This window comes from Osmerus mordax, chromosome 25, assembly GCF_038355195.1.
Source record: "Osmerus mordax isolate fOsmMor3 chromosome 25, fOsmMor3.pri, whole genome shotgun sequence".
NCBI classification, from domain to species: Eukaryota; Metazoa; Chordata; class Actinopteri; order Osmeriformes; family Osmeridae; genus Osmerus; species Osmerus mordax.
In genome coordinates this window covers 1653449-1667178 of record NC_090074.1, presented here as the reverse complement: position 1 = coordinate 1667178, position 13730 = coordinate 1653449, and the positions used below count along the sequence as shown (strand labels likewise).

The 13730-nt window shown below is 41.2% G+C and overlaps 1 protein-coding gene across 1 annotated transcript in view; it reads left to right on the top strand.

Moving 5' to 3' along the window:
• The window catches only part of opcml (opioid binding protein/cell adhesion molecule-like), a 76911-nt gene that overhangs the window by 41208 nt on the left and 21973 nt on the right, over window positions 1-13730 (top strand). Inside the window, exon 3 of the mRNA XM_067228800.1 lies at window positions 3388-3513. Coding sequence (XP_067084901.1) covers window positions 3388-3513 — 126 coding nt within the window. The remainder of the gene's footprint in view (window positions 1-3387; window positions 3514-13730) is intronic.

The following is a 13730-nucleotide window of genomic DNA, read 5'->3' as shown; positions in this document are numbered from 1 at the left end:
GTCAAATGACCCACTTAAACTGAGGCAGTGAAACCACATCTTATTCCCCTGCCATAAACACAGCCCCATTAATAATGGTATTATAGAAGAGGAGAAGTGGCAATTGCCATACAAATACACGACAATGTTCACTCTGCAGGTTACAACACAAACAACTTAGCTCCATAACCCCCTGGAGGTAACAGCTAAGCAATTACGATAAAGGCCACAAAATGAATCTATCGGCCATGTGAGATTTTAATATTGTGCGAATGTTTAGAGGTCTGTTTAGTTTCCATCCTCCAGGTTTCTGGTAACATCTCCCGTGGGCTTGTGAAAAGTCATGCGACATTCAAGACAAGCTTGTGCTAAAATGTTGTTGTTTTTGGCAAGGCCAAAGGTCACATCTTGTGTGGATTTAACTTGACATAACTATTCTTGGAATATACATAATCCATCTTCAACGATTCTTCATACTTTTTGCAACTCGATGAGAGTTTGCAGTTAGATGGGTTAGTCACACAGGCTACACTGCAGTCACAAATGTAATAAGCAGTTCTTTAGCTCCCGTTGCAATTTTCTCCCCCTTTCAACATGATAATATTTGAGAAAAGGCCTTATGAGTCCCAAATCGGATCTTGGCTGAGGTGTTTTGGAACTTGATAATAACGGGCAACTTTCTGAGTAAGCGCTGCTCAAGCGAACGTCTAATCGCTGATGCTCGCTAACATGTTCAGCCAAGTATCTGGTTTTCATACCAAGTACATTTTCTCAAAATAGTGTGTGTGTGTGTGTTGGGAGAAGGTTGTGTGTGTGTCTGGAGGAGGTTGTGTGTGTGTCTGGAGGAGGTTGTGTGTGTGTCTGGAGGAGGTTGTGAGTGTGTGTCTGGAGGAGGTTGTGTGTGTGTGTTGGGAAGAGGTTGTGTGTGTGTTGGGAGTAGTTGCGAGCAACCCTGCTCTTCCTCCCAAATTAGCCTCTTCATCAGCGCCTTCCTCCACAACCTAATTGAATTCCAAAACCACCAAATTCCAAAAAGGCAATTAGTCAATCAGGCACGTTTATGTTTTAGCACACTATTCCATGAAGACACTATAACACAAAGTTAACAGTAAAGTTTCACTTCAATAGAGATATTGTCATCTGGACCCTAGAACACAAGGAGGCTCCAGGTGAACGCCCCTGGGAAATGTCGTCTTTGACCTGAGTATCCTGGCAGCTTAAAGGGAGGCACTTCCCCCTGTTACCTTGTAGCAGCCAGCAGGTCGTCGGAATGGATTCATTCTTTCTTTCTTCCTACTTACCTTCAAGACCCTGTGTTGTATCCCTCCTCACAGGGTCAGTGTTTAGAGATGCAACAGCTCCATGAATGTTTCTCGGGTGCTCCACGGAATTCACAACGAGCTCCATGTTGGTGAAACCTCGAGGAGGTGTTGTGGTGTTTTCAGAACGAGGTGTGAGTTCGAAAGGCTCACTGACAAGTTATCTTTTTGATGTTTTAGTTCAGCTTTTAAATTAGTCATGAGAGAAGTTTGAACATCAATAATAGATTTGGAGGACATTGGCTGGAACAATGCCTTTGATGTGGATGGATGTCAATGGATCAAAATGGACAGAAACACCGTTTTTTTCACTCAGTGATGTCCCATAGTTCTCATAATCCCCCAAAAGATATTTTGCCAATACTAGCAAACTTGCCACTATTACAACAGTACAGCAACCCCAGAACTGTAATTCTAACTAAATTAGCATTTGCTGTCAATATGTAAACCAACTAGTAACTTCTGTTATGTTGGGGTCTGAAATATTCTTTAAAAACACTGTTGTGTTTTTTTTGTTTCACCAAGCCAGAGGAAACACAAAAGATGGGTCTGTTTATAGCTCATGTGGAACATGAGGGTGGCAACATGCACCTTGATTTTAATATAATTTACTTTCATACCCTGCACCTTGTTAATGGATGGAAGCCAGTTGTTGTGCGAGAATTTTTTAAATATAATTTGTGTTAGCTTTCAATTTAGAGCTGCCATTTGTAACCCCAGGGAGAGAAGCAGAGCTCTGGGTAGAGATCAAGATCTGTTGAGCGCCCAGTGAGTAATTGTATAGTCGTTTATCCTCGTCATTCCTTGACAATACAGGAACTTAAGGCCTGTTAGATAGACATACATGTACACCACACAGAGAGAAAGCTCTACCGGAAAACATCCATATAGGCTACTGTACGGCCCTTTACTTACAGCACCTCAATCCTTTTCCCCCCAATTAATCACATGCAGCGCTCACATGAAAAGAGAAGCATGTTCTCGCCAGTACAGGGGCCCATGTTTCAATCGCCTAGCAACCGACATTATCAAGCAAGAGGACTGTCACCTGTGTACCAAACAGACGCCGCTTCATTTATCTCTGTGGGAAGCTCCAGAACAAGGATGTGCACCCGGGGCCTCCTGCTAATCCAGCCCTCGCTGCCCGCTATTCAGAGCCAGTTAGTCTGTTCTCCCTGCCTCAGATTTACGGCAGAAAACTTGGTTGCCAAAGGTCAGATGGGGTCCAAGTTTCTTTCTCTTTATATAATCGGGTTACAAAAATGCGGTTTGCCGAGTTTGGGGCAATCAGTGGTGCCAGAATCCTTAACCCCAACTGCTTATGCACTACTGGAGAATAACTTGATGTTGTTAGTTAGGACTCCAGTTGGGCAGTACAGTAGAAGCCCATTAAATAAGCAGACAGTACATGAAGCACAAAAAACCTAGTCTAGCAACACTATGTCTGAGTATATGCACGTCATGAGAGGGTAGGAGAAAGTTCTTCAGTGGCATTTAAAAGTAGGTTGAACATTATGCCCCAAATTACTAAAATTTGACATTAGCACTGCATGCTAATTAGAGCAGTAGATTCAAAGGTCAATGGGATGCAGAGCTGCAAATCACTCATTGTGTAATCTGCAGAGCCTGCCTGTATCTGTTATCTATCGTAATGATCATGATGTGTAGTAAAGTATCATAATTGACAATAATAACTTGAACTCCTGCTAAAATGTGCACGATTACAGTTGCTTTCTGTACACGACACGGGACACAACAACATTAAAATGTGTTTGAGCTTTTAAACATGAAGTTTAATCTTTCTTTATTATGTCAAATTTAGATATTACCCCGATACTGCATGAGCTGAATATTAATTCATTACTAGATACTACATTCGTTATTTGATTTATAAGGATGGAAGACCCAATTATCCAGCATTTATGCGTAAATGTACTGCCTAACAAGTTAATTGAATGTGCATTGCTATTAGAAGTGCAATCACTTTTAGGGGAAGGGAACCTTGTTTGTTAGTCTACAAAAATACTGGAACCCTGTACGTATCGTTTTTCTGTAGTAATGAATGTTATTTTGTGTTCTCTTTCTTTAGTACCTGCTAAGATCACAAACATATCGACAGACGTCACGGTTAATGAAGGCAGTGATGTTACCCTCATGTGCTTGGCAGTTGGTCGTCCAGAACCCAACATTATCTGGAAACATCATTCTGCAAAAGGTAAGATGCTACCCTGTTTAAACTCTAGCATGAGTTTGCTCTTCAGAACATACTCCGAATCTGTTAATAGTTGCACAGACATGACAAATAGCAAATAGCTCCTGCACCCGCATCGTTAAAGAAAACTACCGTTTGTTTTTGTTTGTTTTTTTGCCATTTTGCTATTTTCTGTTATCTTTAGTCTTCCTAAATGATACATGATCAATCACGCGTTTAATTAAGAAACATGTTGGCTGTCATAGCCTTAACCTCATAAACAGATGTGTCAAAGGGATGACATTTTTATCTTGCTAAACTGTTTGTTGTTCCCCCCCCATCCATTGCACACCTACCACTTGTTTCACATAACAATCGCCCACGCAAGCAACAGTTTGAATCTGAATAAGTACATGGCTTTGTCAGAGGATTCTGCTGTGTTGAACCAGCTTATAATTACTCCTGGAGGTCTGATGTAACAATGTTTGCTGCTGTTCTATTCCGCTAGGGGCTTTAATCTTTTTGCAATAGTGACGTTTGATCAGATTCAACAGAGATAACTTACCTACAGTCTATTCGCTAAGCTCCAACCGACTCTTCTCCTGGTTTGGCTGTCGTCCAAAGACGTTTTTTTTTATATAGTTTGTTGTGCTGTGTGACAGCCTAGGGTGGTAGAACGTGCGCGTGTTGAATGTTATTATTGAAACCTCGGTTAACCTTACACCAAACGATCCGGTGTGAGTCATGTGCTGCTTTGGTCCCGTCCCGCCCCCGTGTGATCATCCTACGGGCAGTGTGATCGCACACAGCCCAGATGTTGCCCCCCCGGATGTCGCTAGCGGTGCCAATTTTCACAGTCGGACAGGTTTAAATACCTTAATACCGTGCGGATTCCAGGACTGAACCACAATATTTACCCTAAACTGTTATCTACCGCAAACTTAAATGTGAAATACGCTACGATCGCTCTCACAAGACCGTTTGACATAAGAACTGGATGGAAGACGCAGATTTGTTGTAATGATTAATTATATTGAAAATTAAACTTAAATGTGGACAGCACATTATCGTTGGAATGTTGTTTCCTGAACTAACAGTGATGGAGGCGAGGACCGTGTTGATACTGTAGGAGTTATTACCAAACTGCATGGATGGACAAGCGAAAGCAACAAAAGCTGCAAATATGAAGAGATGGAATCACTTCTGAAAACCAATATGTGGGCCTTTGCACAGAGAGGGAGGGAGTGTGTGTGAGTGTACGTGTTTGTGTTAATGCCAGCAGACTGGAAAGATGGCAGGTTATCTTACTTGACATTTATGTGAGTATAGCACTAATGAAAAGAAAGAAGACGTGAGAAATGTTTGGGCCGTCTGGCCTTGCTGTGAGGACGTAAATGTTTTTCTCCCAAGTGGCATTTATCCGGCTGGTTTTTCTGAAGTAGGTTTTCTTGTTTGTCACCTGCCAATGACCACTCTCCATATATTCATATATTCAAACATAACTTTTTTTTCACAAGTTAATTCTAGTTATTCTACACATCTAGATTTACCGTAGAGCTTTCCTTAAATCAGTGTTCCTCAAGTGCATTATAGCATTCTCGATTCAGAAAGGGAATGCGAGGGAGCTGTTGCCATGGTAATTGGTAGTTATTATTCAACTGTATATATAATTTTAGATCTTCACAGTCACTGGTGTCATGAACATGGAGAGATCTACTCGAAGGGTTACTGGTGCAGAACATACTTCACCTTTCACAGCGAGGATGGCAAATGACAGGAAACCATCGCAGGATATTATTTTAAAAGTGCCCTGTCTCTTCTCTTACCAGAAAACGTGTTTGTTAAATAACGGAGCAAGACTGATTTGAAGACAAAGTCTAATCATTTGTCCTCTCACACACCTTGCCCCTATTTGTTCTACTGTAGAAGAAGTTCAAGATAAGGGTGAAGGGAGGCTGTAATCACTGAGGCCCTGTTGTCATCCAACTAATATATGTGCCTAATCAATCCCGGTTTCAGCTTGATTTAGTGCACTACAAGGCTGTGGCCCCACTTCAATTAATCTGGACACCGTGAATTATTCAACACTGTGCACTTAATCCTTGGCTGCTGGTTGCTAAAAGGATTATACAATGTATGCATGAATGAGAAGAAACACAGTATTCAAAGGACATTGTAGTGAGCCAAATGGATCGGTTCAAGCCATTAAAATACATAATGTACATATGAATAAGTTACGAGTCCATATTACCTGGACTGCCGAAATCTAGTGGAAAACGGGTGAATACTGCGCATAGTGAGATATTTTAGGGTTTGAGTGTATGCGGTGTGTAGGCAGAGGCCTGCCAGCTTCGAAGTTCCTCTTCCATCTCGACGACAGACAAACTGCCCTCTCCGTCTCTCTGATACATTGAATCACGAGAAACAACATTGACGTTGTGACAACCCTCGTCAATCACATTCCCGTCAGTCAAGTAGTCCATCAACCCCTTTTTTCTTATTCTTCATAGTCTGTATGTGTTGAGGGCGGTTAGGGTTGTTATAAAAGTTGTCGTTTGTGACTTGAAGCTCCTTGCCCTCTAATTTGGCAGTGTCAGGATGTCAGGATGTGATTGACAGTCCCGTGCCACCCGTGATGGATGTCATCGCCTGTTGGCTGGTTTCTGATGAGAGGCAATCAGACTATCATGCAGGGGAAATGTATGGAGTACCATTTGCACACTTATGTCTGTCATGGAGAACAATATGGGAGGCTCACGTTGACATGGAAGTGATGGTGAAATCATTGGGGTGGAAATGGCTAACAGGCTCACTCAAAAAGTTTAGGAGAAGAGTTTTCCCACAGTGAAAGATGGCGGGTGGTAACACCACTGTAAGGAAAATCGATCATGCTCACATAAAATGACCGTTAGCATTTGTATTAGTATAGGTCAAGTTTAGTCTGTTACTGATAACTACTAACCCTAAATAATCTTGCAATAATTAACGATTCTACCAGCATTTTATAGTTGATAGTTGATAGTTTGATGTGGGTGTCTCTTGTTAATTGGCTTATAAGTTATTTGTTAATTGATTGGTTGAGTTATTTTGAAACCCCTCCCACTTGTTGTGTGGGAGGAAGTCTCTGAAGAAGATCAGAAATTAGGTGAAATAGGAAATAGACTTTGTCCTCAGTATTTTATTCTTATAAATGTATTCTTTTTGCCACTGTGCCACTTTTACCTTTTACTTATCTTGACACTGGCACTAAATGGAAATAAACACCTCTTTTTAGTGGACACTGGTTCTCACTGTACTATTTTACTTCAGTCAGTGTTACAGATTTTCAGTTGACAATTACAAAGATGACTACATTTTAGAAAACATACGTTTCAGTATTTCACCAATAAATGACAAAATATAAGACGATGCTTCGTAGCCGACAAAAGATGTTAACAGTGATACATTTCTAATGTATCACTGGCTAATGTATTATTGGCGCTTCACGGTACTCATGACACCTCCTCCTAACACTTCCGTGTCTCTCTCCGTGTCAGAGTTCACACGGTCCACGCAGAACGCACCGACGGGGGCGTGAAAACTATCAGAGGAGCTTCACGACAGCCGCTGCAGTACAGAGCGCCGGCTGGGCGCCGGCTGAGGCTGAGAATAGGTGGAGCGGGTGTGATGAGAGTGTTAGGAGAAGGTAACAGGACAACGCAGCCTTAGTTGAATCAACTTTGTACTGAATTAGTGTGTCTAAATTAGCTTTTCAGTATCCTGCGCGATACTGTTGTTGTCAGTCAATGTCTAGAAGGAGGCTTGTCTTCTGTAGTGACTCGACAACGAAGGCCAACAACATGATAATATGTCTATTGGATGTATTTGTGGCCATGGGTTTAGTAAGTTCACCATGTGCTTTACTAAAAGCTCCCTTTTCGTCATAATAACTCAATTAGGTACAGCCGAAATGTCCCAAAGCCTTGCTGCAAAACATAATTTTTATAATGAGATAAGATGCCAGCTGTTAATTTTTTGTATGTATTTTTTTGCCAGTCCTTTTTCTTTTTCAAAGCATATGGAGCAAGATTGTATTTGTCAATAATTCATGAGAAATGTATGTGGGTATATTCATCTTAAATACATTAAACCTGCAATAATGTGAAAATAACATTCTACAGGGTAAACAGTCCATTCCAACTCCATTCAAAAGTCTGATTGTTCCTTCAGACACTGGACGACATTCTCTTCACTCAGACAGTTCTCTGCTGTTCACCGCCACTGAGAATTACATTTACATTTAGTCATTTAGCAGACGCTCTTATCCAGAGCGACTTACAGTAAGTACAGGGACATTCCCCCCGAGGCAAGTAGGGTGAAGTGCCTTGCCCAAGGACACAGTGTCATTTTCTGCACGGCCGGGAATCGAACTGGCAACCTTCTGATTACTAGCCCGACTCCCTCACCGCTCAGCCACCTGACTCCCATTACAATTACAAAACTGTATTTAAATTGTGCGAATGTGAAAACGCTTTGACCTGTTACTGTCTTCTGAATTCTTCTAGCTCAGTTTCTCAGACTGTAACTGTGGGGAAAATATAGGTGAGCACAATTATTAAATAATTCATGCAAACAAGATTTTGGGGGAAATAGAATCTTTTGCAAACAACATCCAATTGTGTTGGAACTTTTGTGTTAATAAGATGATTTACTGTAATCATGGTGGTGTGTCTATGTGTGAACACAAAACTATGTAATTTATCACAATTTGTCATTTCAGTTACACTACTTACGCACAAAATACATAGGAGTGTGCCCTACTTTTAAACGATCTTTTAATGATTTTGAACTATGTTGAAAGCATATGACAGACCCCATTGATTTTCCTAATGAGATTCATGTAGTGCTCAAAGTTAACTTTAATACCATTATGCAGCGTGTAAAATAGGATGTTTGAAACTAAAGCTTGTGCTCCACTTTCCAAAGCGCACACCTCTCCCTGGTAAATGATTCCCTGGTGCCAACAGAGCAGAGAAAATAAGCGAGTCTTCTGTTGTGGATGTTGTTTCCATAGCTCCTCAAGGCTGCATTGTGTCTTTGGCGTGGAATTTTAAACATGTGGTACTTTTCAATTATCACAACTTTCCTCATTTTCTCTCAGTCTTCAAGAGTCGTATGTGCTAGTTACCATGCTGAGTCACGACTGCACAAAGACTGTGATGCAAGAAGATTAATACTGACTGTAGTGTGAATGAAAAGGGTTGAGAGAGAGAGAGAGAGAGAGAGAGAGAGAGAGAGAGAGAGAGAGAGAGAGGAAGACCAGGAGATGTAGAGAGACAGGGTGAAAGAGAGACAGAAATAGACTGAGAGACAGAAAGAGAGAGACTGAGAGCTTGTTAAAACCAGAGAAGGAAGGAAAGAGAGAACATAAAGGGTCAAGGACTAAATTCTTAAAAGCTTCGGTTCCCCCCAGAGGTGTCACTACCAAGCCTGCTCTGTGTTTGATGCGCCAACCAGAAGACAGGTGCAAAGTGTTTCTGATGAGCTGGGCACCTCCTTATCCGGCATCATAAATCAACCGCAAACACGGTTAATTACTTACCAACTTTCATGTTTAATAACTGAGAGAGAGGAGAGAGGAGGATGAGGAAGGGGGATTGTTACTGCAGGCACATCAGTGTTTCCCCCCCTCCTCCTTTTTCTTTCCAAGTGAACGGAGAGAGGAGCAAGATCTTAGGATGAAAAGTGTGCTCCACACACACACACACACCTCCGCACCTCACACACACACACACCTCCGCACCTCACACACACACCTCCGCACCTCACACACACACCTCCGCACCTCACACACACACCTCCGCACCTCACACACACACACACCTCCGCACCTCACACACACACCTCCGCACCTCACACACACACACACCTCCGCACCTCACACACACACCTCCGCACCTCACACACACACCTCCGCACCTCACACACACACCTCCGCACCTCACACACACACCTCCGCACCTCACACACACACCTTAGCCCCTCACACACACACCTCCGCACCTCACACACACAAACATCTCCCAGGCTCTTTATTATGGCTTAATAACATGTCATCTTCAAGTTATTCCTCAGAGTGAATTTCCGAATAAAATGTTGCTAGTTCATCACCGTGTGTCCCATTTCACAGTTGGAGTCAGAGAGGGGCATTTTTTATTTACTGTCAGTGGTAAACAATTGAATAATCGTCTCTTACAAATTTAACTTGTGGACATTATTTCTCAAGGAGGACTGCTTTCAAACGGACTTCTCCCCCTGTGCCTGTTCTCTCTGTAAATGCATGCATTCATTTTTTTTTTTTTTTTTGTCATTTAGCAGACGCTCTTATCCAGAGCGACTTACAGTAAGTACAGGGACATTCTCCCCGAAGCAAGTAGGGTGAAGTGCCTTGCCCAAGGACACAACGTCAGTTGGCATGACCGGGAATCGAACTGGCAACCTTCGGATTACTAGCCCGACTCCCTCACCGCTCAGCCAACTGACTCCAGCAGCATTCATAAACTAAATAATTTTAACACTTGTCTGTATTAAGTGTGTCTGTGCTAAAAACTGCACGTCCTAATCAGCAATGTACAGCCTTGAATACAACATGGTTCAGGGGCTCTTATAGCAAAAGGCGAAAATGTTCAAACGTTTTGAGAAAAACTCAATCCTATATCTTCAGAAAGCTAGAATTTTTTTCGGCATCTCTGATGTTCTGCTTTCAAGTAAAACGTCTGATTGGACAGGGCCCTCGCAGGAAAGGAAGCCCAGTTTAGATGTAACTACATGCGGTTCAACCAGCACTCATTGTTTTGAGGTTGGACATGGGGAGGGTTTCCATCCATCCTCCAGACCCAGGAGTCCCCTAAGTGAGCTAGGGAACACAGTCTTAGTCTCGACCGCAGGGTGTGAATCCATTAAGGCTCTTTTTTATCCAGTTACATGTCAATACTTTAATCCACCATTGGGCATCTTCCCAGCATTGAAACCACTGAAAAAGAAAACACAGTACCTTACCTCTTTAAACCCAACTACCGTGTTGTCTTGTGGTTGTGTTGTTTTAGACAGGCTTGCTAGGGAAAGACGTATGCATGAAGGATACATCTTACTAAACCTCAACCTGTTACAATAGCGCCCAAGGTGTGATTTGAAATAACATCTTGTTTTTCTGGGGGTTTTCTTGAGGACCTGCATCTGCTTGGAATTCAACATCTCCACTCGTTTTCGTCCTTGGTTTTCTCCATGGCTACATCTAGCTTCCGTACATAGATGCACAAACTTAACAGAAATCGTGATGAGTGCATTTTTTCATCTAACTTCTATGTTTCTGGGTTCATTGTCATTTGTAATCATTGTTTTTTTTTTATGTCAGTTTTCTATTCTTTTTTATCCTTGAAAACAGTTGGGCACTTACGTGAGAATATTAAGACTTACTCAAAACATGTAGAAAAACACAGTTAAAAACATGTATTTTTTTCTTCTTTTTTACAAAACACAAGTTTACTTTTTCCTCCAGCTGTAAATCCCACAAGTACAGAAGCTTGGTCTCTCCTGGTCTCCTCTCCTGGCTTCAACACAAGGTGTGGTGGAGCAGGGAACCAGACTGGAACCAGGCCTGGTTGGAACTGTTTTACAGTGCACCAGATGCAAAAACAGATGTGCTTTTTTAACGGCACTTATTAATAATGCATCCATCCCCTCCCCTGGATGAGTCTCCATGTCTGCTGGTGTTTAAGGAGTCAGTCTTGCCCTTTTATTGGATACCAAAAAAAATAAAAAGGTTTGGGATACATAGCTGGTTTCTTGGAGGCAACTTTATGAATTCATGTAGGAATTTACTGTTCATGCTTTGTCACAGTGATGGCTTGATGGTTCCTGGGAATTAAAATTGTGATGAATTGTCATTGCCATTTATTTACACACGGGCACCTTTTAACACATGAAATCAAAACAAAAAAACTGATTTGAAATACAGAACAACTGCGCCACGTGAAGCTAAGAAGCATTGATTGACTGTTGTTTTCTAGAAGGTCATGCATTTTAAATGAACGAGAAGAGTGTTGAAATTGATGGAGGCATTCACCAACTGAATTATAAAGTCAGGCTGGGTGGGCGAGGTGTGTGTGTGTGCGCCCAGAGTATTTATTCATCCCTTGGAACTTAGTGTAAGAAATGTTTAGCAGTCACTCATTGACCATGCGGACCATCTTATTACTAGATGGCATCACGTCAAAAAACGAACGATGCGAGGGTGGTTTGTTCAAATAGTTCTTGGAAGTTGACCATTGTTTCCTGTCAGGTCTGGGACTGAAAAACGGCCCGGGACTTTGAAACACAGACCGGCCCTCAACCGTGTATTATTATCATATATATTTATTTATTTTTGCGTTATGCCGCGGCCAGTCCGACCCTGATTCCTGTACACAGAGGGATTTATAAACCAGGGAGACGGTATCAGTGTACACACCTTGAACCATCAGAAAGTTATTTGATGACTTTGCTTTTTACTATGAGCACAGGAGTGAGATTGCAGCCAAATCAATTTGTCATCATACCCCTTCTGTTTGTGTGCCTTAGTTGGAAAGAGCCTCTAGAATGGATTGCTGAGTCAGCTGCAAAAATCATTTTTGCTGCCTGCTCCACAGTGTGTTTCTCTGCCTTCCTTCCTGCGAAACTATTTTATTTACATTTCTGGGACAATTACAGGCAGCGTCTATCTACTGGGTTTTGTTTAGTTTTCACATTATTTATCCAAACCTCACTGCAAGTGACTTCATTTAAAAGTGACTCAAATGGCTTCAACATAATTATAGAGTTATCTTGCCATAATTAGGCCATTGTGAAGAAAAGTGTAACCATTTTTCAATATACCACTTGTTATGCTCTGCTGAGGAAGCAAGATTTTTATCATCATATATCAAATTGAACTGCCCCCATTCTGTCAATGTCTAGAAAGCCTCGCCAAGAAAGTGGAAATAGTTTCTTGGCTGCAAATGGTTTTTCTTTCGTTCTTTTTTTTTTTTTTTGTAGCTCAGACAGCATTTGGGTCACAAGCAAGTGCAAACCCAAGCAAATGTAGTTTTTAAAGAAGACCCATTTAAAATAAACATAATGGTTCACCTCACTCTCCTGCTGTCTGCAACCTGACTGTTAAGATTGTTTCCGTTTTGTAGTTTGAAATTGTAAAACACCTCTGAACCACACAGTGGTGTTAGGTTTCATGTTTACATTGTTTACATAAAACTCCTAGAAATTAGGGAACTTGATGAAAACAAGGAAGGCTTAAATGTCTTAGTTTTTTTGTAAGTGTTTCTTTATAATGCCCTGATTATGCTTCAAGTTTATTTCAGTTTGTAACAAGTTAAGGTACAGGTCCATGAGCCTTTTTTAGTCCTCTTTTGTGTGTTTTAAGTGAATTAGCCTTTACAATTCAATTTTCTCAATACATCCAAAACACACATACTAACCGCTTTGGTAATTTCATCCAAATCACACACACACACATACTAACCCCTTTTGTAATTTCTTCTTTAGTCATTTCATCCAAAACACACATACTAACCCATTTGCTAATTTCATCCAAAACACACATACTAACCGCTTTGGTAATTTCATCCAAAACACACATGCTAACCCCTTTGCTAATTTAATCCAAAACACACATACTAACCCCTTTGCTAATTTCATATAAAATAATAATTTCCTCTTTGGTAATTTCCTCCAAAACATGCATACTACCCCCTTTGCTAATTTCTCTTTTGTTCATCTCATCCAAAACACACATACTAACCCCTTTGCTAATTTCATCCAAAACACACATACTAACCCCTTTGGTAATTTTTCGGTCGTTTTCCATCCAAAACACACATGCTGACCCCTTTGGTCATTTCGTCCAAAACACACATGCTAACCCCTTTGGTAATGTTTTGGTCGTTTTCCATCCAAAACACACATGCTAACCCCTTTGGTAATTTCGTCCAAAACACACATACTAACCCCTTTGGTAATTTCCCCTTTGGTAATTTCTTACAAAACACACATACTAACCCCTTTGCTAATTTCCCCTTTGGTCGTTTTCCATCCAAAGCACACATACTAACCCCTTTGCTAATTTCATATAAAACACAAATACAAACCCCTTTGCTAATTTCCCTTGTTCATTTCATCCAAAACACACATACTAACCCCTTTGGTAATTTCGTCCAAAACACACATACTTA